Source organism: Molossus molossus, unplaced genomic scaffold (assembly GCF_014108415.1).
Source record: "Molossus molossus isolate mMolMol1 unplaced genomic scaffold, mMolMol1.p scaffold_m16_p_1, whole genome shotgun sequence".
In the NCBI taxonomy this organism is placed as follows: domain Eukaryota; kingdom Metazoa; phylum Chordata; class Mammalia; order Chiroptera; family Molossidae; genus Molossus; species Molossus molossus.
Window position 1 is genome coordinate 172,650,537 of NW_023425344.1, and position 27,096 is coordinate 172,677,632.

The 27,096-nt window shown below is 39.9% G+C and overlaps 1 protein-coding gene and 1 non-coding gene across 9 annotated transcripts in view; both read left to right on the plus strand.

The window, feature by feature from the left end:
• Nucleotides 1-27,096, plus strand: part of AVEN (apoptosis and caspase activation inhibitor) — a 168,754-nt gene that overhangs the window by 38,700 nt on the left and 102,958 nt on the right. The window contains exons 3-6 of one of the 8 annotated variants that reach the window (XR_004957125.1): nucleotides 6,979-7,156; nucleotides 9,814-9,924; nucleotides 10,437-10,475; nucleotides 12,045-12,072. Coding sequence is in view for 1 of the 8 variants with exons in the window: in XM_036245644.1 (XP_036101537.1) it covers nucleotides 6,979-7,156 (178 nt within the window). In the remaining 7 variants the exon portion in view is untranslated. Of the gene's footprint in view, nucleotides 1-6,978; nucleotides 7,157-9,813; nucleotides 9,925-10,436; nucleotides 10,476-12,044; nucleotides 12,094-16,651; nucleotides 16,911-17,704; nucleotides 17,790-19,099; nucleotides 19,144-25,454; nucleotides 25,564-27,096 lie in introns of those variants that run through there. The other 7 variants (XR_004957126.1, XR_004957122.1, XR_004957130.1 and 4 more) reach the window with 7 other exon arrangements.
• On the plus strand, nucleotides 8,653-8,759 carry LOC118621771. Its single transcript, XR_004957785.1, has one exon. It is a non-coding gene; the product is annotated as a U6 spliceosomal RNA (small nuclear RNA).

A 27,096-nucleotide genomic window follows, 5' to 3' on the forward strand; every position in this document is an offset into this window, starting at 1 on the left:
CCAGCAGCTAAGACCCATCCCCAAGTACTACAACAAAAGGTTAGCAGGAGTTGAGCCCCATAGGGCAGCAGCACTCCCCAGCCGCCACCTGGGGCTCCACAGAGGCCTGTGTGGTCCAGTAGCTCACAAGAGCAGTGGGAAGCCCGAGCCCTAGAGAGACTGGTGCGATCCAGCTGCCCGCCCACGGGGCCTGTGGGGTGTTGAAGCACCAGAGAGGCCTGCATGACCCAGCAGGGACTGTGCCATCCAGTTACCTGTGGGACCTGTGGGGTGCTGAAGCACCAGAGAGGCCTGCGTGACCCAGCAGGGACTGTGCCATTCAGTTACCTGCAGGACCTGTGGTGTGCTGAAGCACCAGAGAGGCCTGTGTGACCCAGCAGCCCATAACATAGGCATAGAGCCAGGTCCCCAAAGGGACTGTGCGATCCAATTACCCGCAGGACCTGCAGGGTACTTGGGCACCAGGAAGGCCTGTGTGACCCAGCTGAACACAACACAGGCAGAGAGGATGTGAAAATGGAGGCGGAGTGAATAGAAGCTACTCAGATGATCTCCCAGGACCAAACGGGAATTACAACTAAAATAAAGACAAATCCTCAGAACAAAACAGCAGAAAAGGAACAGGACAGGACCATATAACCAGGGACACTGATAGGACCTGCGGAGGCACGAGAGAGGGGCAGGCTGGGAGCCCATGGAGAGCGGCAGTCTTAGTTGTGAGCAGCGCCCTTGGGGAATAAAGACCAAGCCCACTCCACAGTGCAGAGAGCCAAGACAGAGTGCTAAAATAGCCACAGACACTCACCTGGGGGCTGTGGCAGAGGGAGCACAGACGGGGCTGGAGCTCTTTGGGAACACCTGGAATTTGGAGGGCACTCAGAGTTTTTGCTGAGCCATGGCCACAAAGGATAGTGGCCAGTATGCTCTTTCCCTGAGCTGTGGGGAAAATCAGCACCCTCCCCCCCCCCCCCCCCGAGATTCAGCCTTTCCCAAGTGAGGCAAAGAAATGGAAATTGAGGCTCATTAATAACCAGCATCTATCCCACCCTCTGGAAATCCTTTTATGCAGAACGCTAGGGCTACATTCCAAGGCCCTGAGTAACTGAGACTACTAGCCACTAGGAAAAAGCTAGAGGATAATTGAACCTTTCCTGGGCTTGCAAATCTACCCAGGAAAGTAAGACTTGATAGTGGTGTTTAACATGAAACCACCCAGACTCATCCAAACCCAGTAGAGGGAGCCACAAACAGCAGAACACCAACACCCATAGGAAAATTTTGGCAGGCTCCAAAACCCACAGAGATAGCCAAAATGGTCAAACAAAGAAACAAATCCCAAATGAAAGAACAAGAGAACTTTATCGAAGATGAAATCAATGAAATGTAGCTAAGCAAATTATCAGAGGTAGAGTTCAGAGCCATGATCTTGAGGAAGCTCAACAGCATGAGTAAGGACATCAGCACCATGAGTAAAGATATAGAAACACTGAAAACCAACCAAGTGAAAATGAAGAATGACATAGCAGAAATGAAGAACACATTGGAAGGACTAAGCAGCAGAGTAGAGGAAGCTGAGGACCAGATCAGTGAATTAGAAGACAGGGTAGAAAAAATATTAACCAATCAGAAAACCAAAAGGAAAAAACAATTGAAATACAGGAAGACAGCTTAAGAGAACTGTGGGACAACTGGAAACATAATAACATCCGCATCCTAGGAGTCCCACAAGAGGAAGAAAATGGTCAAGGGTTAGAGAATATATTTGAAGAAATAGTGACAGAAAACTTTCCTAACTTGGTGAAGGAAGAAGGCATTCAAGTTCAAGAAGCACAGAGAGCCCCAAGTAAGAAGAACCCAAACAGGCCCACACCAAGACACATAGTAATTAAAATGCCAAAAGTTAAAGACAAAGAGAGTATCCTAAAGGCAGCAAGAGAAAAGCAACAGGTTACCTACAAAGGAAACCCCGTAAGGCTCTCAGCTGACTTCTCAACAGAAACACTACAGGTCAGAAGGGAGTGGCATGAAGTAATCAAGGTCATGAAAAACAAGTGTCTGAATCCAAGACTACTCTACCCAGGAAGGCTGTCATTCAAAACAGAAGGTCAAATAAAGAGCTTCTCAGACAAAAAAAAGGCTAAGGGAATACATTAACACCAAACCAGCACAGCAAACTATGCTAAAAGGACTGCTGTAATTAGTAGAAGAAATAGAAAGAAAAATAGAAACACACTAAACAAAAATGGCAATAAATAAGTACATATCAATTATCACCTTAAATGTGAATGGTTTGAATGTTCTGATAAAAAGACAGAGTAGCTGACTGAATAAGAAAGCATGTCTCACATATATGTTGTTTACAAGACCCACCTCACAACAAAAGACTCACATAGGTTGAAAGTGAAGGGATGGAAAAAAATCTTTCAAGCAAACGGAAAGCAGAAAAAAGCTGGGGTAGTAAGACTCATATCTGATAAAGTAGATTTCAAAATGAAGGCCATAACTAGAGACAAAGAAGGCCACTATATAATATTGAAAGGATCTATGCAACAGGAAGATATAACCTTGGTAAACATATATGCACCCAATTAAGGAACATCAACATATATTAAAAATCTTTTGGAGGACTTCAAAGGAGAAATCAGCAATACAATCATAGCAGGGGACTTCAATACCCCGCTGACATCTATGGATAGATTCTCTAGATAAAAAATTAGCAAGGAATCAGAGACTCTAAAGGAAGTGCTAGATCAAATGGATTTAATAGATATCTACAGAGAATTATACCCCAAAACCGCAGAATTCACATTCTTCTCAAGTGCACATGGGACATTCTCAAAGATAGACCACATGTTAGGGCACAAACTAAGTCTCTACAAGTTCAATAAGGTTGAAATCATATCAGGCATCTTCTCAGATCACAATGGCATGCAACTAGAAATCAATTGCAACAAGAACATGCAAAGACACTTGAAAACATGGAGGCTAAATAAATAGCATGTTATTGAGCAATGAATGGGTTACCATGGAGATCAAGGAAGAAATTAAAAAATTCCTGGAAACCAATGACAATGAATATACAATAACACAATATCTATGGGATGCAGCAAAAGCAGTTCTGAGAGGGAAGTTCAACGCACTACAGGTTTACCTCAAGAAGCAAGAAAAATTTCTAATAGACTATCTAACCTCAGAACTTAAAGAACTAGAAATCAAACAAAAAGAAAACCCCAGAGCAAGTAGAAGGTAGGAAATAGTAAAGATCAGAGCAGACATAAATGACATGGAGACGAAAAATAAAATTCAAAGGATCAATGAAACAAAGAGCTGTTTCTTTTTAAATATAAACAAGATTGTTGGACCTTTAGCTAGACTCACCAAGAAACAGAAAGAATCCAAATACAAAAAATCAGAAATGAAAGAGGAGAAATAATAACTGATACCACAGAAATATAAAGGATTGTTAATAGATATTATGAACAATTACATGGCAACAAATTCAACAATCTAAGCTAAATGGACAAATTTCTAGAAACGTAGTCTCCCAAAACTGAACCGGGAAGAGATAGAAAATTTGAACAGATCAATAACAACAAAAGAAATTGAAGATGTAATCAGGACTCTCCCAGCAAAAAGCCCAGGTCTGGACAGCTTCACGGGGGAATTTTACCGAACATTCAAAGAAGAACTAATACCCATTCTCCTTAAACTATTTCAAAAAATTCAAGAAGAAGGAAGACTTCCAAACTTGTTTTATGAAGCCAGTATAATTATAATTCCAAAACCAGAAAAAGACATTACAAAGAAAGAACACAACAGACCAACATCCCTGATGAACATAGATTTCAAAATCCTGAACAAAATACTAGCAAATCGGATCCAGCAATACATCAAAAAAATTATTCACCATGACCAAGTGTGATTCATCCCAGAAATGCAAGGCTGGTACAATATTCACAAATCAATAAATGTGATATACCACATAAACAAAATGAAGAATAAAAACCACATGATCATATCAATAGATGCTGAAAAAGCATTAGAAAAAATACAGCACCCATTTCTGATAAAATTGTCCAGCAATCTTGGAACACAGGGATCATATCTCAACATAATAAAGGCCATATATGAAAGACCTACAGCTAACATCATACTCAGTGGGTAAAAATTAAAAGCATTTCCCTTAAGAACAGGAACAAGACAAGGATGCGCAGTTTCGCCACTCTTATTTAACAGAGTACTGGAAGTCTTAGCCACAGCATCCAGGAGGAAAAAATAAAAGGGATCCAAATGGGAAAGGAGGAAGTGAAACTGTCATTATTCGCAGATTACATGATATTATACGTAGAAAACCTCAAAGACTCCAATTAGAAATTTACTAGACTTAATAAATGAATTTGGCAAAGTAGCAGGATACAAAATTAACATCAAGAAATCAATGGCATTCTTATACACCAATGATGAAGTCACAGAAAGAGAAACTAAAAAAACAATCCCATTTACTATCACGGCAAAAAAATTAAGATACCTAGGAATAAACTTAACCAAAGAAATAAAGGACCTATTTGCAGAAAACTACAGGTCATTGAAAAAAGAAATAGACGAAGATATAAAAAAGTAGAAACACATACCTTGTTCATGGATTGGAAGAATTAACATCATTAAAATGTCCATACTACCCAAAGCAATCTACAGATTCAATGCAATGCCCATCAAAATATCAATGACATACTTCACACAACTAGAACAAATACTTCAAAAGTTCATATGGAACCAAAAAAGACCTCGAATAGCCACGGCAATCTTGAAAAAGAAGAACAAAGTTGGGGGGATCACGTTACCAGATTTCAGGTTATACCTCAAAGCCACTGTAATCAAAACAGCCTGGTACTGGCACAAGAACAGGCATATACACCAGTGGAACAGAACAGAGAACCCAGAAATGAACCCAAGGCAATATGCTCAATTAATATTTGACAAAGGTAGCAAGAGCATACAGTGTAGTAAAGACAGCCTCTTTAATAAATGGTGTTGGAAAAATTGGAAAGCTACATGCAAAAAATGAAACTAGACCATCAACTTACACCCTACACAATAATAAACTCAAAATAGATGAAAGACTTAAATGTAACTCATGAATCCATAAAAATCCTAGAAGAAACTGTAGGCAACAAAATTTCAGACATCATATGCAGCAGAATTTTCACTGATACATCACCTAAGGCAACATAAACAAAGGAGAAAATGAACACATGGGACTACATCAAAGTAAAAAACTTCTGCACAGCAAAATATACAATCATCAAAATGGAAAGGCTACCCACTGTATGGGAGAGCATAATTGCCAATGATATATCAGATAAGGGGTTAATTTCCAATATATAGAGAGTGCCCATACAACTCAACAAAAGGAAGACAATGAACCCAATTAAAAAATGGGCAGAGGAGCTGAATAGACACCTCTCCAAACAGGACATACAAATGGCTAAGAGACATATGAAGAAATGCTCAACATCACTAATCATCAGGGAGATGCAAATTAAAACAACAATGAGGTATCACCTCACAGCTGTCAGAATGGCCGCCATCAACAAATCACCAAACAACAAGTGTTGGCGAGGGTGTGGAGAAAAGGAGACTCTAGTACACTGCTGGTGGGAATGCAGACTGGTGCAGCCACTATGGAAAACAATATGGTGTTACCTCAAAAAATTAAAAATTGAACTTCCATTTGACCCAGTGATTCCACTTCTAGGAATATACCCTAAGAAGCCTGAAACACCCATCAGAAGGAATATATGTTCGTAGCAGCACTATTTACAATAGCTAAGATCTGTAAATAGCCCAAGTGTCTATCAGTAGAGGAACAGATAAAAAATCTGTGGTACATATACATAATGGAGTATTATGCAGCTGTAAGAAAGAAAGATCTGTTTTTTTTTCGAGGCAACATGGAGGGACCTGGAAAGTATTATCCTAAGCAAAACAAGCCAAACAGAAAACAAGTATATGATCTCACTTATTTGTGGAATATAATGAACACAACAGTCTGAGGAATGGGGTAGTCCCAGAGAGGTGGAAGTGGGGTACAGACTCACAATCCCCAGAAGAGGGGATGGTGGGAGAAAGATAAACCACAGAACTTAAATGCATGTATGCATGAACAGTGGACATGGACAACAAAGCTGGGGACAGGGTAGGGAGGGGGGGAAATCAGTGGGGGAAAAAGAAATATCTGTAACAAAAATAAATTAATGAAAAAAATAAAAATGAATTAATAAAAAAAAGAAACATTAATGAGAGAGAACACCGATTGGCCACCTCGTGCATGTCCCCACTGGGGATCTGGCCCACAACCTGGGCATGTGCCCTGACCCGAGAACTGAAGCAGCAACCTCTTGGGCCATGGGTCGACGCTCAACTACTGAGCCAAACCGGCCAGACTAGGCCCTTTATTTTTTGTAATTTCTCACATTCTGCATTTTCCTGCATGCTCTCTCAACCTTTGAATGCCTAAGACAGGAAACTGCTGTGTAGAAGGCACCTGAGCAGGGTTCCCATTTAAAGCTTACAATATAACGTATTTATGTGGATTTGTAAAGTCTGCAAATTGACAGGGTCGATTTCTATTCTGAAGTCTTTTGAGTTTAAGACTGTTATAGCCTTGATTATATCAACAGGAGGAAACAACTACTGAAATAGGACACACTGTGGTGGACATGAGAGATAGCAGTTACACAAGTTTTTAGGTAGGGACTTGCCAGAAACCTAAATGGAAATTTACCCTGAAAGTATACTTTGGTGTAACAGGGTTATCTTGAAATATTATTTAATATCCTCAGAGAGCTTGGTCTGTAAATGTGCTTTCTAATGTGATTCCTATGTACTATTTTTTCGGGAGAGGGTTTATTCGACTGCTAAGGCTACTAAAGTCAGGATTTACATCGACTGTTGATTGATTTTCTCTAACGATTGCAGGTTGAAGATCGCAGTGCTGTAGAGACCTATGGAGAAGAGAGTGATGAACAGGGAAATTATTCTAAAAGAAAGATAGTCTCTAACTGGGATCGATATCAAGATACTGAAAAAGAAGTTGATAATGAAAGTGGAGAATCACAGAGGGGGACAGATTTCAGTGTTCTTCTCAGCTCTGCAGGTATGAATTCCAACTGCTCGCATACTGGTTCGTGCTATGAAAGTTGCAGAGACATCGATGTTCCTTTTTAAATTGTATCTTAGTAACTGGCAATTTATCACTTGCCGTATGGATTTTAAATCCAAGTAAAGGACAGTGTGTCTAATGGTTTGCAAGGAACAAAGGTCGTTTCTTTAAGTTGAAGTCCAGGTTTCCATGTACTGATGTAAATGACTTAAGTCATGGATGAAATGGGTAAAAGTCTTCGTAGAAATGAAAAATGCTGAACTGAGCCCCTCTCAAGTGGGCACACTGAGAAGCAGCAGGTTTTCTTTGATTTCTGAGGAATCGGTACTTAGTGAATATTGGAGACGTGTGCCTGAATACCAAACTTTCCTTTTTTGCTTTGGACAGTCTTCTCTTTCTGTGGGGACGGAAAACTCAGTCCTTCTATGACCAGCTGTGTTTTTAACATCGACTTCACCTTGAGGGTTGTGCGGCAAAGTGAAACTGGAGGGTAGTTACAGGAAATAACAGGGCAGGGCTGCTCCCTGTTGGGTGGGACATATGAATTTGAAAGATGAATGGACAGACTATGTTTTCAGGGGTTAGGGATGGGAGACTGGGAGGTGGATGTGGTTATAGAAGGCAACATGATGGAGCCTTGTGATTCTGGGTGCACAAACCTATGCAAGTGATAAAATTGTGTAGGACTTCCACACACAGACACACACACAAATGAGTGCCTGTAAGCCCAGGGAAGTCTCAGTATGATAGGCGGATTGTGTCAGATTCAGAATGTCAATATCCTGGTTGTGATAGTACACTGTAGTTTTACCAAGGAAACTGGACCAAGTAGATGAGAGTTCTCAATTGTTTCTTAAATGACCTCAATTAAAAAAATTTTCCAGGTTACAAAAATTTAAAGGATTAAGATTTAAGAAGCACTGAAATAAAATGAAAATAATATTTTAGTTTGTTTTGAATTTCTTCTCCCCTGACTTTTATGTTGCTTTTGAGTTCTCCGGTTTTTCCCCTCTCTGCCTGTATTTTTGAGAGTCATAAAGTGATGAATTCTCTCCCAGCTTATTAGTTGGAAAGAGAGAGTTAAGTGGAGCAAGTATTAGAGTGTGAGTCAGAAGAGCAGATTCAATCTGGTGTCATTATTTTTATGGGGCACACGGTGTAACCACCTTAGGTAAAGGTTTGCTGATGGCAGCCAACTCATTGACTATTCAGGGACTGGTGACTCATCTTTTTGCCAGTCAGTTGAGTATTTTTCTCTCATTACCTGCATTTTGGCCAATTAAGGGTCTAAGAGCACTTTTATTCAAGGTTGGAGAAATGTAAAATGTGTGCTGGTTAGCTTCCATTTTTATCAGCTGTTCTGCTGGAAGATTTACAGGGAACATTAAAGTAATGCAATAAAATTAACATGTGGACTCCCTGTGGATTTAATTGAATCGATTGTGTGGTCAGTTACCACGACAGGCTCTGGCAGTAAGAGAGAGTGCAGAGCACTGGCTCCAACAGCACAGACACCAAAAGTGGAACGATGCAGAGAGGATGAGCATGGCCCCTGGGCAAGGAGGACATGCGAATGTGTGAAGCATTTTATAGTTTTGAATGTCAACTGTAACTGGGAAAAAAAAGATACTGCATACATGTTTGAAGATGATTCAGAATTCTAGTTTAACCCAGCAGTTATGCACATTGGCTTATGATTTTGGTTATTTATTTTAGCATTTATTTATAACTTAAAACCTGGCATGGTTTGGGTCTCATAGGTATTTTTCTTTTTCTTTTTTTTTTTGTAGTCTCCTTGCTTACTAATTTCTTAGTGGCTTGCTTTTCGGTGAGTGGTTTCTTGGGAGATCACAACAATCACATCTTTTGATATGTACTCCATTTCCCCCTTCTGCCACTGGTTTATTGTTTTCTTTTCACATTGCATAAGCCTGAGAAGAGCTGCAGGCTTTCTTCATGTTGGAGTGGGCTATCTTGGCTTACTTTTTTTTTTTTTTAAATCCTCACTTGAGGATATGCTTTTATTGATTTTTTTTTTTTTTTTTTTTCAGAGTGAGGGGAAGGGGGAAGGAGAGACAGACAGAAACATTGATGTGAGAGAATTATTATTATTATTATTATTATTATTATTTTTTATCCTCACCCGAGGACATTTTTCCATTTTTTGTACAGATAGAGTGTGAGGGAGAGAGAGGAAGAGACAGAGAGAGAGAAACATCGACGTGAAGGGACACATCGAGTGGCTGCCACCGCACGACCAACCAGGGCCAGGGACAAACTGCAACCGAAGTACGTGCCCTTAGCGGGAACCGAACCCGGGTCTCTCCGAACCGCAGGCCGATGCTCTAACCGCTGAGCCAAACCGGCCAGGGCTGATGTGAGAGAATTAAATCCGAAACCTTTCGGTGCATAGGATGATGCTCCAGCCAGCTGAGCCACCTGGCCAGGGCTCGCTGGTTTGATAGATATGCACATACAAACTTTCTAGATATCTCCAGATTGCTCTCCAAAGCGGAGATGAGCTAGAATCCTTCATGTTCACTCTCTTTTCCAACACATAGCACTGTTAGACTTTTTAGTTGTAGCCAGTTGATTTAATGGTATCTAGTTATGGTTTGTTTAAAAATTATTTGAGTGCCCACTATTTCCAGGTACTGTTTTAAAAGCTGAGTATACGGCCGTGCACAGAACAGACGAAAACACCTGCAATACAGAGTTAACATTCTAGAGGTTGGAAGACACAATAAAGAAAAGAAAAGGACGTAAGATATTAAATGGTGGTGATTGTTCAGGGTAGAAATAAAGTGGGAAGGGGCTGTTACAAATTTAGAAAGGGTGACAGAAGGTGTCACTGAGAAGATGACATTTTGAATAAAGACTTGAGGAAGGTGAGGGAGCAGCACTGAGGGTCTGTGGGAAGAGTTTTCCAGACAAAGGGGATAGCATGTTCAGAGGCTTTGAGTCTCTGTGATGAGTAGCCACCGGAGGGTTTTGAAGAGAGGAGGAGCCCTTGTCAGATTGCTCAGTGGTTAGAGCATCAACCCATGTACCAGGTGGTCTTGGGTTTGATTTCCGGTCAAGGGCACATACCTGGGTTGCAGGTTCAATTCCTGGCTCTAGTCAGGGTTGTGCAGGAGTCAACCAATCGATGTGTCTCTCTAACATCAACCCCCCCCACCAAAAAAAAACAAATCAATGGAAAAAATATCCTCTGGTGATGTGTAACAAAAAAAAGAAAAAAGAAGAGAACTATAGCTAATTCATATTTTAACAGGATCGCTCTGGCTGTAGTGTTGGAGTAACCTGAAGACAGGTGAGGGAGGGAGCCGGTAGACTGGTTGGATTATTGCAACAATCCAGACAAGTATTTGTTCAGGTGGCCGTGGCCAGGGTGGTAGCAGGAGAGCTGGTGCGGGATGGTTGGGTCCCGGGTCTGCTCTGAGGGGACTGCATGGAGGTCTTGCGACTGTGGCGAATAACATAAAACTGTGGACAGGTATGACACCAGCTGTTTGGCCAGAACAGCTAGAAGAAGGGGGTTGCCATTATTTGAGATGGGGAAAACTATCAGAGGTGTTCACTTTTGCATGTGTTAAAACTGAGATGCCAGTTAGACCTCTGTATTGTCAGAGTTCTGTAGGAATAGATGGCACATTCAATATCATGAGAAGAAGTGTGAACAAAGGAATCCTTTACGAAGGTGTGGGTAGGATGTAGGGGAAGCACGGAGATAGCACAGTGGGGGGAGCAGAGATGTTACCAGCCCTAGCTGCTGGAACTCTGAAGGAGAGATTCATGGAGAGCAGTTTACTTTGAGAGGATGAATCACCTTTGGTCAAGAGATCTAGCCAGTGAAGGTGACTCCACAGAGGAGAATAAATACTCTGGTCTTTAGCTCTTTTTCTCCTCCATTCTCCTGCCAGGGCTTCCCATAGCTTAGCCTGTTGGAGGCCAGAAGGCAAGGGAATCCTGTTAACTGTCATCATATAGATCAATTCCTAGGGCGGAGCAGGGAGGAGAAGGTTGGAGGGTGAGTCTGGAGTGGTAAGCGGAAGAGCATCCACCAAGAAGTACCAAGCAAACTAGTGGATAAAGGCACCGGGGTTCAGGACCTGGGTCTGGAGTGGAGATACACATTTGAGCAGTGCTAGCCTGAGATGACATTGAAAGTCATGAGAATGCATGAGAGGACCAAGGGAGTTGTTAGCTAGAAAAGAACTGAGCCCTGGACACCACAGTGCCTAGAGGTTAGGGAGTTGAGAAGAAGCCAGGAAAGGAGCTTGACGAGTGGCAGAAGGAAAAACCAGGAGACTGTGGTGTCTTCAGATGCTCCCAGGAAGATAGAGGGCCCGTGTCAAACGCAGCTGATGACAACCAAGAATTGACAGTTGAATTGAAAAACATGAGGCTACTGTGATCTTGGCTAGAGCATTTTGTTGGAGTGGTGGGATAAATTCTTTCTTGGATTTATAAACAACATGGGAGGAGAGACATTTGAGACAGTAATTATTAACAACTCTTCATTTTAAGGAGTTTTATTACAATGGGAAGGAGAGTAATAGTTGACAGGTGGGGAAAGTGGGTTAAGACACATTTTTTAAAGATGGGAGAAGTCACTGCATGCTTACTCGTTGATGGGAGGATCCAGAAAAGAGGGCAAAAATAATTGAGGGTGAAGTGAGAATTGCTGGTTTACCTTCTTGGGTACACATGAACTGTTGGAATTTATTGTACAGGTGGGAGATTGCCCATTGCTAGGTGTGTGGACAGATTTTCACCTGTACTTGGAGGAAAGGCAGAATATATGGCATGGATGTGGATAAGAGGGTAGATGTGATTGGGGCTTGAGGAAGTTCTCTTCTAATCGCTTCTATTTTCTTAGAAAAAAGAAAGCTGTGAGTGAGGGCCAGGAAGGAGGAGAGATAGAAGGTAAGAAATACTGTGTAGGGAATGGGAGAGTGAATGAAATAGGAAAGTATGGTGTGACTGCCGGGTGGTAAAAGAGGACCACTGGAGGTTAGTGTTCAGGAATTTAAGGTGAGAACGGGTGTTTTTGTCCTCATTCACTTTCTGCTGTGTGGGTGCACATAGAGGGGTGGGCAGTAGGATGTAATCAAGATAACTGTTCAGCCAATCAAACGCAGTGAAATGAGAGACAGAAACAAGGGTGATTAGAAAGACTGACACTGAGCCTGGCCGGTGTGGCTCAGTGGATTGAGCGTCCTCCCATGGACTGAGAGGCACCGGTTTGATTCCCAGGCAGGGCACATGCTTGGGTTGTGGGCTTGATCCCCAGAGGGGCGTGCAGGAGGCAGCCAGTTGATGTTTCCCTCTCAATTGATGTTTCTCTCTCCCTAAAAAATCAATGAAAAAAAAAAATATATATATATATAAAAAAGCATGAGTGACTAGCTCTGAACTGTGTGAAGAACTTGGTCAGTCAAGGCTGGTTAAGCATTTTTATTTGCTGTTTTGCCTTTCTTCTTTAAATGGTCTGCACACATTCTTTGACCATTTGGCTTGTTTGTTTCTTTTTTTTTAATCCTCACCCGAGGGCATTTTTCCATTTTTTTGTTCAGATAGAGTGGGAGGGAGAGAGAGGAAGAGAGAGAGAGAGAGAGAAACATTGACGTGAAAGGGACTGCCACCCACACAACCAACCAGGGCCGGGGACAAACTGCAACAGAGGTACGTGCCCTTAGCGGGAACCGAACCCGGGTCTCTTGGGACCGCAGGCTGACACTCTAACCGCTGAGCCAAACTGGCCAGGGCTTGTTTGTTTCTTATTACTTATAGATACTTTTAATATATTCTTGATACTTATCTTTTGATTTATAATTACACATTTCTTCTAATATGAGATTCACCTTCACTTTAGTAATAGTGACTTTTTGTGAATAGTTTTACATTTTAATGTAATTGAATTTGTCTTTGTACCTTATGGTTTATGCTTTTTTTTTTGCCTTGTTTGATAAATCCACTTTTTCTTCAGATCATGAAGATGTTCTCCTAAAAGTTCAAATTTTGCTTTGTTTTCTGAAGTGTGTTAAACTTTATTGGTTGCTGCATTTTTTCACAACCATTTTATTTAAAAAAAACCCCCACCACTTTATTGATGTATGATTGACATTAAAAGGCTGTACAACTTGATGAGTTTTGGGATAATATACATACACCTGTGAAATCATCATCACCATGGAGGCCAGACTTCCCTCCTGCCACATTATCATCATCATCATCATTATTAGTGTGTGTGTGCGTGTGTGTGTGCATGTGGTAAGACCCCATAACATAAAACCTACCCTGTAGCATATTCTCAGTATGCAGTATGTACTGTTCGCTGTAGGCACTATGCTGTATAGTGGAAATCTAGAACTTACCTTGCATAATGAAACTTTTACCTCCCATTTTATATTAGTGGCATAATTACTCCACTTTGCATTTCAGTCTCCTAAAGAGTACATCATGTTTTGGATTCAATTTTCTGTTTTTTTTGTTAGTATATAATGTCTTTACTACATACAAAAGTAACCAAAATTGAAGTGACTTATCAACATTGAACCTTTTGATTTTTGATATTGGACATTTAAGTTCAGCTATGATGTTACAGTCTTGCCTTTGTCAGTGTGGTTTAACATAAGGAGCACAGGCCTCTAAGTTGAACAGATCTGGATTTGAATGCGATTCTATCATGTTTCTGTCTAACCTGAGGCAACCCTGTTTCTCTCAGGAAATGTAAGAATGGAAAGAAGTGATTTGATGATGTCAGCATCTTATCTGAAATTTACCATTGATTTTAGTTCTGCTTTAAATGTAACCATGGTGTCTGGATTTAGTAGTTATCTGATTCTTTTTTTGTTGATAGCTTAATTAACTGTGTCCTGTAAAGTCAAACAAAGTACATCATTTTTTCCTTGAATGTTAGAAATACAGCAATAGTTGCCAATAGAATTTATATATCCCCATTTTTCTAAGAAATTATGTTATTTTTCTAATTTCTATAACTGGTTATTGAGTCTATTTATTGAATAACCAGTGGAAGCGGTCTGAGTCTCTGAGCATTTAAAAGTTAGTGATCTTAGGTTAAGTCATAAAGTAAAGTCTTTTCCTCTTTCTCCCACTTTGCCACCTATATTTGTTCATCTGTTTTTCTCCTCATTCTCAGTGTGTGCCATGTGCCATGAGGATGGCCATTGTCACTGTAATGTGTAATTCAGACTTGGTTTCTCAGATAAGGACTCTGCATTTTGAACTGTTCTTTATACATTATTTTTAATTCCAGAATTAGCTGTGCTATGCACACACCTCTGGTCCAATTCTCAAATGCCGTTTTCAAAGCAGACCTTTTGCTGAGAGTACATCTAGTTTAATGTGTTGTTTTTCTTCCTAGTGGGATTTCCACTGTAACAGTGAATTTTTGCAAACAATAATAAATTGAAAGAGTAAACTTCTATTGTACACACTGTTGGTGTATATGCATACTGGTATATTCAATTTGGAAAATAGTTTGTCATTTTTCAGTAAAGTTGAAGATCCGGCCCTTCCACTCTTGGAAGGTGCTCTAGAGAAATTCTAGACATGTGCACAAATGTTCATAGCATTGCTTCAGAAAAGCCGCAGATGGACGCAGCTCAGATGCCTATGAGCAGTGAGACAAATAGCTGGATAGGTGGATGAACCTCTCAAACATAATGTGAAGTAAAAGAAACCTACATACCCACACAATTCCTTAGTAAGATTCTATTTTATGTAAATATGAAACTTGAGAAAGAAGTTATTAAGAGATGCTATTAAGACATGCCTATTTATTTATTTATTTATTTTTTATCCTCACCCAAGGACATTTTTTCGTTTTTTGTTCAGATAGAGTGGGAGGGAGGGAAGGACGGAGGGAGGTGGTGAGAGAGAGAGAGAGAGAAACATCGACGTGAAAGGGACACATCAAGTGGTTGCCACCCACACGACCCAACCAGGGTCAGGGACAAATTGCAACCGAGGTACGTGCCCTTAGCGGGAACTGAACCCAGGTCTCTCTGGACCGCAGGCCAACGCTCTAACCACTGAGCCAAACCGGCCAGGGCAAGACACACCTCTTTAAATGGTAGGATGAAAATCAATGAAGTGATTATCACAAAATCAGGATTATTGTCACCTAGGGGAGAGATGAGGGGTAATATTGGGGAGGGACATATAGCAGGTGTCAAAGGGGTGGGGGAGACTTCTGTGATGTTGGCAGTATTCTATTTCTTGACCTGAATGATGGTTACTTATGTTTGTTTAATAATTCTTTAAATTAAATGTGTGTGTATTACCTACTTTATTTATGTATCTCTCTATACAAGGAAAAACATCTAAAATTGATAGATTTTTAGTTACCACTGCAAACCATGGGAACCACTTTTGGAGATGGGGTCCTCCCAGCATCCTGCAGCTTGTGCCGCCAGCATGCAGGTGCCGCCTGTGGTCAGTTCCTGGCCACGGGCAGTGGCAGCTTCTAAGTGGAGGATATGGGAAGGGGGCTAGTTTGTCTGAAATTATACTTCAGCTGTTTTCTTAGGACTCTTTCTATAAGCCTCTGAAACATAATCATGCCTTCAGCTTTTCTTTTTGAACAGTCTTTCTTGCAGTTCTAAGTTACAAGTTCACAAGCTTTGAGAATCGTATCCTACTGTCACTTAATATTCAGGCAGAAAATGTTAGATCTTTAAGCAATTTCCCCACCCCCCACCCGCACTATTTTTTTCTCAAATGATGAGTCATTGAACTAATGCCATATGCTTCCTCTACTTCGTTTCAAGATGTCACAGATAACTAGAGTGAGGAAAGTGTTTACATCATGAGCAGAATGTACTGCAGCAATAGTGAAGATAATCATGTGAAAAGTCTCTGAGCAAGTCTATAAGCTCTGTTTAAGTGGGACACACAGAAATGACATGATTAGACTATAGTTTGGTCAGCAGAATTGTCTATGCATATTTTCATGAAAAGTAATTTGGCAGGCTCCGTGTCCTTTGGCCAGCAATTACACTGGAAAGGAAGAGAGCGTATCAGTCTAGCAGCCTGTACTTTTAAATTAAACTGTGGACTTTTTCTTGCCATGAAGCAGCAGGAGAGTTGTATTGCCTCCATGGATTCAGTTCATATTTTCTCTTTTTAAATGGTATGTATTTTATTAGTTTTACTAATATATTCTCATAATACAATGACAATTCAGTGAAAGAACCTTCCTTTGACATTTGAAGCACTTGATATAACAGAGAGAACTAGATAGTAAATAAATCTTTATTTGGAAAATAACAAAAAAAGATTAAACCACGCAGAACAATCTTTCCTTTCTTACAGCTGGACATTGACGCGGGCCTAATTTGCTCTTCTTTTTTCAAACCTCCAGCTGAATATGTAGAAATGTATTTGCTAAACTACTGGTGTCCTGCACCGTTTTGTGTTTCTGTTGTGTTGAGGCAGGTTCTTCTTTGTCTGTTTTTACAGGTCCAACGGCACCATTTTCCTCATCTTGTTCATCATCATCATCAACTTGCATTCTCTCGCCCTGTACTTTTCTTTGAACAGATCCAGCCTTGGCAGTTTTAATTCCTTTTCCTTTTCATCTGTGACCTTCTGATTTCCATTTGTTTAGGGATTCTTGTTTCAGTTCTGCTTTTCCCATCTCTCCTAGGGCACCCACGCCTCTTCTTTGTTCCTGAATTGTAAATTACCGTTGGTGGCTTCTTTGTCTTTCTCCAGTGCTTCTGTGGCTTTTTCTTTAAATAGAGTTATTCCCTCTTTTGTTTCTGTAATAAATCTATCCATTTTGTTTCTCCACAATTTGAGAAAAGGAAGTGTGGATCTTCTCTACAGGTCTGATTATCTATCCCCAAATTTCAGTAACCATCCAGTCTTTTCTTCTAGAGTTTTCATGTCCGCATCTAGTACCTTTAGCTCTTAATTTAGCTTACACTTTGTTTTGCTTTCCTCATTTGTTTTCTGTAAAGTAATCTTCCTGGAAAAGTATTAGAAGGCATGTGGCTTTATGCTTTTGGGCAGGTGTTTTTGTAAACTTTTTAGCAAATTCTGTGCTATTGGACTCTTCAAATATTCATCCCTTAAATGCTTTGTGTACCCTGCCAGTATGGCTCAGTCTTTGAGCGTCGACCCATGCACCAAGAAGTTGCTCGTTCGATTCCCGGTCAGGATACATGTCCAAGTTGTGGGCCCCATCCCCATTGGGGGTATGCAGGAAGCGGCCAGTTCTCTGGACAATCGATGTTCTCTCTCATTGATGTTTCTCTCTCTCTTTCCCTCTCTCTTCCTCTCTCTCTAAAATAAAGAAATAAAATGCTTTGTGTAATGTTTTCTTCATTTGAAGATTGTTGTACCTAACCTTTATCTTCTAATCTTTCTTTTACATCACCAAGGTTTATGCCAATTGGGAAGCATTTCACATAAATAGGTCTGTTTTTACATAATTTAAAAATTATTATTATTGTTATTATTATTTTTTTGTTAATTCTCACCTGAGGATAGTTTTTCATTGACTTTTAGACGGAGTGGAAGGGCTGGGGACGGGGCATCGATGTGAGAGACACATGGACTGGTTGCCTTCTGCATGACCCCGACCAGGGCCGGGGATCAAACCTGCAACCCAGGTAAGTGCCCTTGACCAGGAGTCAAATGTTCGACCCTTTGGTCCCCAGGCCGACACTCAAACTGGCCAGGGCTGTTTTCAAATAATTTTTTATATTTATCAGTCATCAGAAAGACCTTTTATATTCACGAGAGAGGTTTGCATGGAGAGCTTCTTATTTTTAGCTTTACCTTCATTTGTTTCCATGAGCTCTGTCTTTGATTTTCTTAATGCTGCTATTAAAGTCTCTTAGGCAGTTTAACATGTTGAATTTTATTACTATCTCTAGAGGGTATCTAGTTTTTGTCCAGTTTGATTGGTTCCTTTAAAATTGGTCTCATGGCAAATTAGTCACTAAAATAATACTTAATTTGATGACAGATTTTGGTCCCTGAGTAGCTATTTTTTTTACTATCACCATTTTCATTCTTGACAAATAAGGAAAGCTGTTGAATCACAGAATATCTTGCATGTGGATCCATTTAACTGAGTGACATTATGGCCTAGTTATTTATTTTTTGGACTTTTTAATTTTTAATACTTTTTTCTGAGGAGTTGCAAAGATACAGAGAATTTCCATATACCTGTCACCTAGGGTGATGTCCTTTTCCTGTTCCAAACCGGGATACTAAGTTATATTTACTTGTCTCCTTGGTCTCCTTTAGTTTGTGACAGTTTCTCAGTCTTTTCTGGACTTGACACTGTTGAAGAATAGTGGTTAGGTAGGTGTTTTGTAAAATGCTCCTAAACTTGGGTTTTTCTGATATTTTCTCATGATTGGACTGTGGCTATGGATTTTGGGGGAGAAAACCACAGACATGATGTACCTTTCTTGTTGGATCTTATTAGTGGACACATGATACCAACATGACATTACTGATAATGTTAACTTTGATCACTTGGTTAAGATGATATCTGTCAGGCTTCTCCATTGTGAAGTTACTTTCCATTATCTGTTCACTAGGTGAGTGACTAATTGCTACTCACACTCACTGGGATGGGAATTAACTTTACCTACTAGAAGGAGGGGTATCAAGGAATTTGTGGGCATATGTTAAAACAATGACAGTAAATAATAAGTACCTTTGAGGAAGTAGTTTGACGCCATGCAAATACCCTGGTTCTCCTTAAAGCCCGCCCAGGGGAACCAGTTCTTTCAGAATGAGGTAGAGAATTGCCTCAGATGAAAGGTCGGATTGTAGATGAATGGATAAAGAAGAGATGGTGTCTGTCTGTCTGTCTGTCTATCTATCTATCTATCTATCTATCTATCTATCTATCTATCTATCATCTATCTGTCTATTTACACACAGTGGAATATGACTCAGCCATGAAAAAGAATGAAACCTTGTCATCTGCAACAACGTGGATGGACCTAGAGGGTATTGTGCTGGGTGAAGTAAGTCAGACAGAGAAACACAAATGCCAGATGATTTCATTTGTATGTGGAATTCTAAAAAATAAAACAAAATAAATGAACAAGCAGAACAGGAACTGACTCATAGACACCGAGAGTGGACTGGTGGTTGCCAGAGGGGAGTAGGGTTGAGGGGGATGGGTGAAAAAGGTGAATGGATTAAGATGTACAAATTTGCCCAGCCAGGTGGCTCAGTGGATTGAGCGTCGTCCCATGGACTGAAAGGTCCCGGTTCGATTCCCAGTCAGGACACATACCTGGGTTGTGGGCTCAATCCCCAGTGGGTAGGGTGGGGTGGGGGGGCATGCAGGAGGCAGCTAATTAATGTTTCTATCTTTCTCTAAAAAAATCAATAAAAAATATTTTAAAAAAGTACAAATTGATAGTTACAGAATAGTCATGGAAGTGTAAAGTTAGGTATAGGGAATATAGTCAATAATATTGTAATAACTGTGATGTCAGATGGGTACCAAATTTATCAAGGTGATTACTTCATAAGTTATTTATAAATGTCTAATCATGGGGTTCTACACCTATAATTGAAAAATAAAAAATTATTTAATAAGAAAAGAAAGTTAAATCGTGATGACTGAATACTTGACCTTTCTTTTTAAGCTTTATTGCAGAGCTGTCTATATTATAAATGGTGCGTTCTTGTGTTGACTCTTCTCTCAATTTTTTTAAAAGAGTGGATTCATTTATATTAACTGAATGGAGTTAATAAGGGTAAATTTGTGAAAAGGTAAAACATCAGTAATTGATTTTAATTTCTTCCTCATTAATCAGTGACAGAATGCTTATTTTATCTCTCAGCATTTGTGGCTATCAAGTAAGAAGCTATATATATACAGGGGTTGGCAAAAGTATGTTTACATTGGTTCAGATGAGAAAATAATAAATAAATAATACAAATTAATAAATAATAGCACGAGAAGCAACTGTAAAGCAATTTTTTTTTTTTTTGGTACCTGCCCTTCGCGGGAGCCGAACCCGGGACTCTCTGGTCTGCAGGCCGATGCTCCAGCTGCTGACCCAAACCGGCCAGGGCTGTAAAGCTATTTTTGCCCACCCCTGTATATATGTGTACATTATATATATGTACATATTTGTGTATATATGTGTGTGCATATACAAATATATATGATCACATGTATACATATATATTATTAGCACATTCCAAATGGCTTGTTTCACATGTCTAAAATCCATTGATCAGAAAATCCTAATGTTGTGCTTTTTTACGCAAGAGAGAGTCATGGTGTCCTGTGGAAGGAGCAGGGGCAGCCTCTAAGAGTTACCCAGTGGGAGCTGATAGGTGGGGAGGCATGTTTCAGGGTGCCAGCAGCACACACCATTTGGCTGACCTCCCTCAGAAGTTGGGAGAATTCTAACGTAGCACTTAAAAATGTTGTAAAGTCTTTAAAAAAAAAAAGATGATCAAGATTTGGCAGTGGTGGTTTAATAGCCGTCCAATTGAATTTGACTACTGTATTGAGATTTGGCCTCCTAACCATGTTACTGCTTTGCTCCAGAGCAGATTTTAGTAATGAGCTATCATCAAAAAGTATTTTCATTTATTGTCCCTTTTTTATGTTTTCCAGAGGACAGCATTTCTAATTCTTGGGGTCATGAGGGAAGGGTTTGGTGGGGAGGGATGAGGGTTGGGGGAGGGCGTGGCCTTGCAGGAATTTGCAATGGGGAAGGCAGCATTATGTGATATGTATTGGGGCCCACTTCTGTATTAGGTTGAATAACAGTAACTACTTTAATTTGGGGTGGAGGGGGTAGATGAGGTATAAGCATAAATAAATGTGTTGAAATAGTTCTTATTTACAGGGCACCTGGCTAGGTAGTTGGTATGTTATGTACAATGTTTTATTTGATCAAGATGACCCTGCAAGGTCAGTATTGGGTTATTTTATAAATGAGGCAAATTAAGCTCCAGGAAGTTAGACGACTTGCCTAATGTCACATAACTATATGATTTCCTTCCTGTTTCTTTCCAAAACCTGTTTGCTGCTTACACAGAACTATCGCAGAAGGGCTTACAGCTGGTTGTGCAGTGATGGGCCCTTTGGGGATATTGTATAGAAAATGAGTCAGTAAATGGTTTGGAATAGTTATGCCCCTGCCCCTTGTAGTAGAAACAAAACAAACATTTGGCTACTTTGAAAAAATTATCTCTGTTGGACAGTTTGGTGCCTTTTGATCTGGTCATGACAATGGGAACATTACTCTTCTGACTTACTACTTGTTTCATTTATACTGAAAAAGATAGAAGACAAAATATGGGGTTATTTCATCTCTCTGATTTGTGTTATTATGACAGTTACTCGGGAGCTCTAAGATGGAAATGAGTTTTTCTTCACTGCTGATAATTATTAACTCAAGCAAAAAGATAATTATGTGTTAAATTACGTATGCTGTGTATGTACAAATGAAATTCATCAACTGCTTATTAGGAAAATTGACAAGACACTATTGTTAATATTTTTCATATTATGTCTAAGATTTCTTATTTAGGTATCTTTTTCCCATTATTTTGAGAGAACATTTAAAAAGATTGTTGTGAGGGCTTGGCGGAATCTGGGGAAAAATGTGATTGTAATATTTATACATAAACTCAGTTTAACCTCAGTAGACCATTGAGCATTTTTGCAACTTGATCCCTATTTTATTATAATTTTTTTGGTGTGTGCCAATTTTTTATCTTTATTGTTGAAAGTATTACAGATGTCCCTCCCTTAACCACCCATTGACCAACTTCTTCCCACTCCCACCTGCTTCCCATTTTCTCCAAACTATTGTCTGTGTCTATTGGTTGTGCATATATGCATATAAGTTCTTTGGTTTATCTCTTCTCAACGCCCCTACTCCCCTTCTCTCTGAGGTTTGTCAGTCTATTCCTTACTTCCATGTTTCTGGATCTATTTTGATCGACAGCTTATTTTGTTCATGATATTCCATAAATAAGTGAGATCATGTGGTACATGTCTTTCTCTGACTGGCTTATTTCACTTAGCATAATACTCTCTAGGTCCCTCCATGTCGTCTCAAAGGGTAAGAGATCTTTCTTACAGCTGCATAGTATTCCATTATATAAACGCACCACAGCTTTTTTATCCATTCATCTACTGATGGACACTGGGATTGTTTACAGAGATGATCCCTATTTTAAAGTGATAGAGTACTTATTTGCAAAGTGTTTCTGAATCCTGGGTTAATCTTTTTTAGTTTTGATTTGAAGGCTCGAGTGATGTCATTTTTCGTGTAGGTTAGTTTTAACTATATAAGAGCTATATTCCCCTTACATTTTGAAATCAGAATGGTATTGCAAGTTAGTAATGCTTTAATTTGCATAGGGTGTGAATGGGATTTTGAAATTAGTTAAGGTACTCACTTATATACCTGTCCTTAGAGCAAAGTAATTTGGGGGCTCTCTCTCTGTAAAGCTGATAATGATAAATGGACCCCCTTGTGGGGCAGATTTTATCTTCAGACCTCCACCTCTTTTGTCCTCTGTGGAAGTACCCATTTAGGTACTTGACTACCTATTTTAGTGCCCGAGGCTTTCATGCACTCAGGTATGCTTTGCCTGCTCTCAAGTGCTCTCTCCCAAGAAACCCATGCATGCGTGTATGTTTAATAGTCATACTTGATGCTCATATTGTATGTGGCCTGCTGGCCACAGCTGGAGAAATTGGAGGGAGTGTTGCTGGAGGGGCAGTCCATCTGGAGGGCTCGTGAGTGGGGCAGTACTAGGACACCCTTATATAAGTAAAGCAACAGGTAAAGAGAAATCATTTGCGAGGAGGCTGCTTGGTGAGGTCTTGTCAAGTTGCGATGTTCCCAGTGCACGGGTATGTGCTTTTTTGAAAGGTATGCTGCTAACAAGATATTATTAAATCTGGTCTGTGTAGGAGTGGGCATGTCTGTCAGCTATACAGTGCAATTTCTAAATAAGAATCTGCCGCTCCTGATGGAACTTAAAATAATGCCTTCAGCGCTACAGATTTGATTTTCTTGTACCTAATCATCGCTGTGCCTGGTTGCTATGAGCCATACTGCTTCACAATGGGATCATTTAACAAAACAACACTAATTCAGCTGTAATATTTTAAGTCTTCTCCCTCGTTATCTTTATGCTTTTTATTTTCTTTAAAACTCAAAACCAGAGTGAAAGAGTGAGTTGTTTCTTGCTTTGAAACCCAGAAGACAGATAATTAAGAACTCTCATTTCATGCTGAATTCATAGCTAGAACAAGTTAGTGTTCACCTGAATGGTTTCTCGAATACCAGTCTTCAGTCTCTTGCATTGCTCCTGTTATTCCAGTAACCAGCAGCTGACTTCAGAAAAATAGACAGCCACACATAAGTTGCTCTTTTCTTGACCATTTAAGGGCTCTATGGCTTCCCTGCAAGTGCCCTTTAGATTCCCATGAGTGCCGAACTAACTTCTCTTAATTGAGTGAAGTAGCTGTATTTTGAACTTTTGGTGTCTTTTTTCCTCATTCTTCAAGGAGCATCATAGAATGTACACCCAGAAACAAAATGGTCTCAGATATCATTTGGTCTATATCTTTCACTTTTCAGATGGGGAAACTGAGATTCCCTGTAGGTTGGGGTTCAACCTAAGGCCATATAGATGTTTGTTGGAGATGTATTGCTCAGATAAATGTCTTTTCTGTAGGTTCACAGATAGTGTGGTTTCTAAATGATAGCAGTAGAGATCTCACTGAATTCCAGTTTTTATTTTGGAGAGGAATTTGAGTTGATTCCTTTGGGGTAAACTATGATCAGATTGGTACATAGAAAGTAAGTAGAGACCTTTTTTTCCCCCAGAGTTAAAAATTAGGAATAGTCTCAAGTGTATAGACTTTGCTAAACAGAGAAAGGAACCTGGAGTATTATAGAAGTGAAAAGTCCTATGTATTGTCTATTTTTGATCTATCTTGTTCCAATACCCTTGCTCCCTACTCTTGGCTAATGGGATTCAGGTTATTACTCACTGGTTTCCATGTTTGTAATTCATATCCTTCTCATGTTTTTTTTGGGAACCCTGGGAAGGGCAAAGACTGAGGCTGATTTCTATTTTTACCAGAACCTTCTGGGACCAATTTAATTTTCTTTTGATAGTTTTGTTTTGTTTTGTTTTTTAATGGACTTCTTTTCCTTCTTTTCCTTTTTCCTCCTCTGTCCACATGGATTTGCCATAGTCTAGTACCACACTATGGTCTAGTACCACAGCATGTTTAGAGTATGCTTGGGAAATATTAATAATACAAAAGTACCACCTTGTTCAGAATTGCCATTCTGCAGTGGTTTCTGCCTAGACAGAGATGTTCTTCTCTCATTGTCTACTCTAATCTCCACATTTTCCTCTTACACAAGACCAGTGCATTTTGAAATAGTCTTTCCCATATAAGCCTGGCTGCTTTAACGGGGGATTAATTTACCCGGAGATCATATTTTTGGATGATCATATTTTAGAGTATAACAGAGAACCTGTGATGATCTGTTTGTAGAAGAAGAGTTTCAAAGTTCCACATCTTACAGACGTAGAAATAGAGATAAATGAAAAGGAACATATGCTTGGACCATCCTTTCTTTCAAAGCGTCCTTGAGGGAGAGAGAACATATGACTTGTGTGTGGTCAAGCCACGGGGTTAGGATACAGCAGCCTGGCTCTTAAGTCTGCTCTCATAGCCTCCTAACAAGAGAGAATGTGAGTGTATGAAATTGGAGGTCATTGTGCTATGCAGTATTTTACGTGCTTGTGAATAAAGGCGGGGAGAGTAGCAGCAGGACTGGTTTGACTCTGTCCCATCTTCAGCATTTGCGGAAGTGTTGGTCAGGTGATCGCTCTGTGGCACAGTCTGCGAGACACAGAGTCTTCCAAGGTGAGGGGCCTGGCGCTCACTCTTCTTTGTTATCCTGAAGGCAGGCTTCCCTGTCTCACCGTTAGAAGTCCAGCGTGTATTGTTGGTGTTTTGTTTATTTTGTTTTCAAAAGGGAATGGATGGGTTTTCTGACTATCGTCAAAGTAAGGAGATGCACAGGTCCAGACTTCTTTGGTGCTGACTTGAGCCGAGAACACATTGTTTTAAAGCAAGGTAGTGACCTTGCTACAATTAGCTTGTGCCTTTGTGACCACAAGTTCAGGCATCTCTTTTCTATGAAAGAAATCACTATTGAGAGTTGATTTCCTACCCAAGGGACCCTGTAGTATCGACTGCTCTCCTTCTACCCAGGATGTCACCACGCCACAGGAAGCTGACACGGGGAAGAGAAAAGAAGCTGGCCTGTGATGTTGTTGCCTAGGACATTTTTTTAAAAGTCTATCTGGGCATCCAAGAAAGGAAAGGTACAATAAATGGGTGTTTTTGTTTTTTTTTAAATCCTCACCCGAGTATATGTGTGTGTGTGTGTGTGTGTGTGTGTGTGTGTGTATATATATATATATATATTTTTTTTTAATTGATTCATAGCCCTGGCCAGTGTGGCTCAGTACTTAGAGCATCGACCAGTGCACTGAAGGGTCTTAGGTTTGATTCCCAGTCAACGGCACATACCTGGGTTGCAGGTTCGATCCCTGGCCCCAGTCCGGGTGCATGCAGGAGGCAGTCAATTGATGTGTCTCTCTCACATCGAAGTGTCTTTCTCTCTTCCCCCCTCTTTCTCTCTCATTCGCCCTCTCCCCTTCTCTCCCTCTTCCTTCTCCCCCTCCCTTTCTTCCTCTCTAAAAATCAGAGGAAACTATATCCTCGGGTGAGAATTAACAACAACAACAAAAAATAGATTTTTAGAGAGAGAGGAAGGGGGAGAGAGGGAAGGAGAGAGGGAGGGAGAGAGATAGAAAAGCATTGATGTGAGAGAGAAACATAGATTGGTTGCCTCCCATATGCACCCTGACTAGGGATTGAACCCACAACCTAGGTATGTGCCCTGACTGGGAATAGAACCTGCAACCTTTTGGTTTTCCTGGCGACACTCTAACCAACTGAGCTACCTTTCCAGGGTCAATAAATGCATTTTCAAAAAAAAATCTTTGTCTAAGCCATGGCCAGTAGCTCAGTTGGTTAGAGCGTCATCCTGATACGCCAAGGTTGCTGGTTTGATCCCCGGCCAGGGCACATACAAGAAGCAACCAATGAATGCATAAATAAATGGAACAGCAAATTATTATTTCTTTCTTTTTCTTTCAAATCAATAAAAAATATCTTTGTTTCTTGTCTTGGTATTTACATTTATTTAAAGTATTTGTAATGAAGATAATTGTATATTATGGTTACTTCTTCTGATACTTGAAAACCTTAATACAGATGTATAAATTATAACTAGCTCCTAACACACTATCTCAAGTATTGCCTGCTGGAGTTTTTCTTCCTAGTCCTGTTTATGGAGGGACCATGAAAACAATCTGATGCAAAAATGGCAAAAATTGGTGTTTGTTAAAGCTGAGTGGTAAGTACATGAGTGTTGATCATGTTGGAAATAATTCATAATAGAATATTTACAATAAATAGAATGTCTAGAATATATTTCAAAATATTTTAAAGCATTTTAGGGGGAAAAAGACATTGCTTATTTAGGAGATTCAGTTCAAAATGGGAATCATTTGAGATTTTGGAATGATAGTTATGAGACTTCCTTAACAAACAGGAAATAAGGCTGGAGGTGATCAATGAATGGAAATGAATCATAATAAAATATTACCTAATAAATTATGACATAATTATGTTACCATATTTGAAACATCTTTTTTGGGGGTGGAAAATGATATTTCCTCTTGGAAAAAAAAGGGTTGTTTTTCTTCAATATATCCTGCTAGATATAAAATTTAGTTATATGTGGTTTGTTTAAATACTTAAGCTCTATCTCACTCTCAAAGTC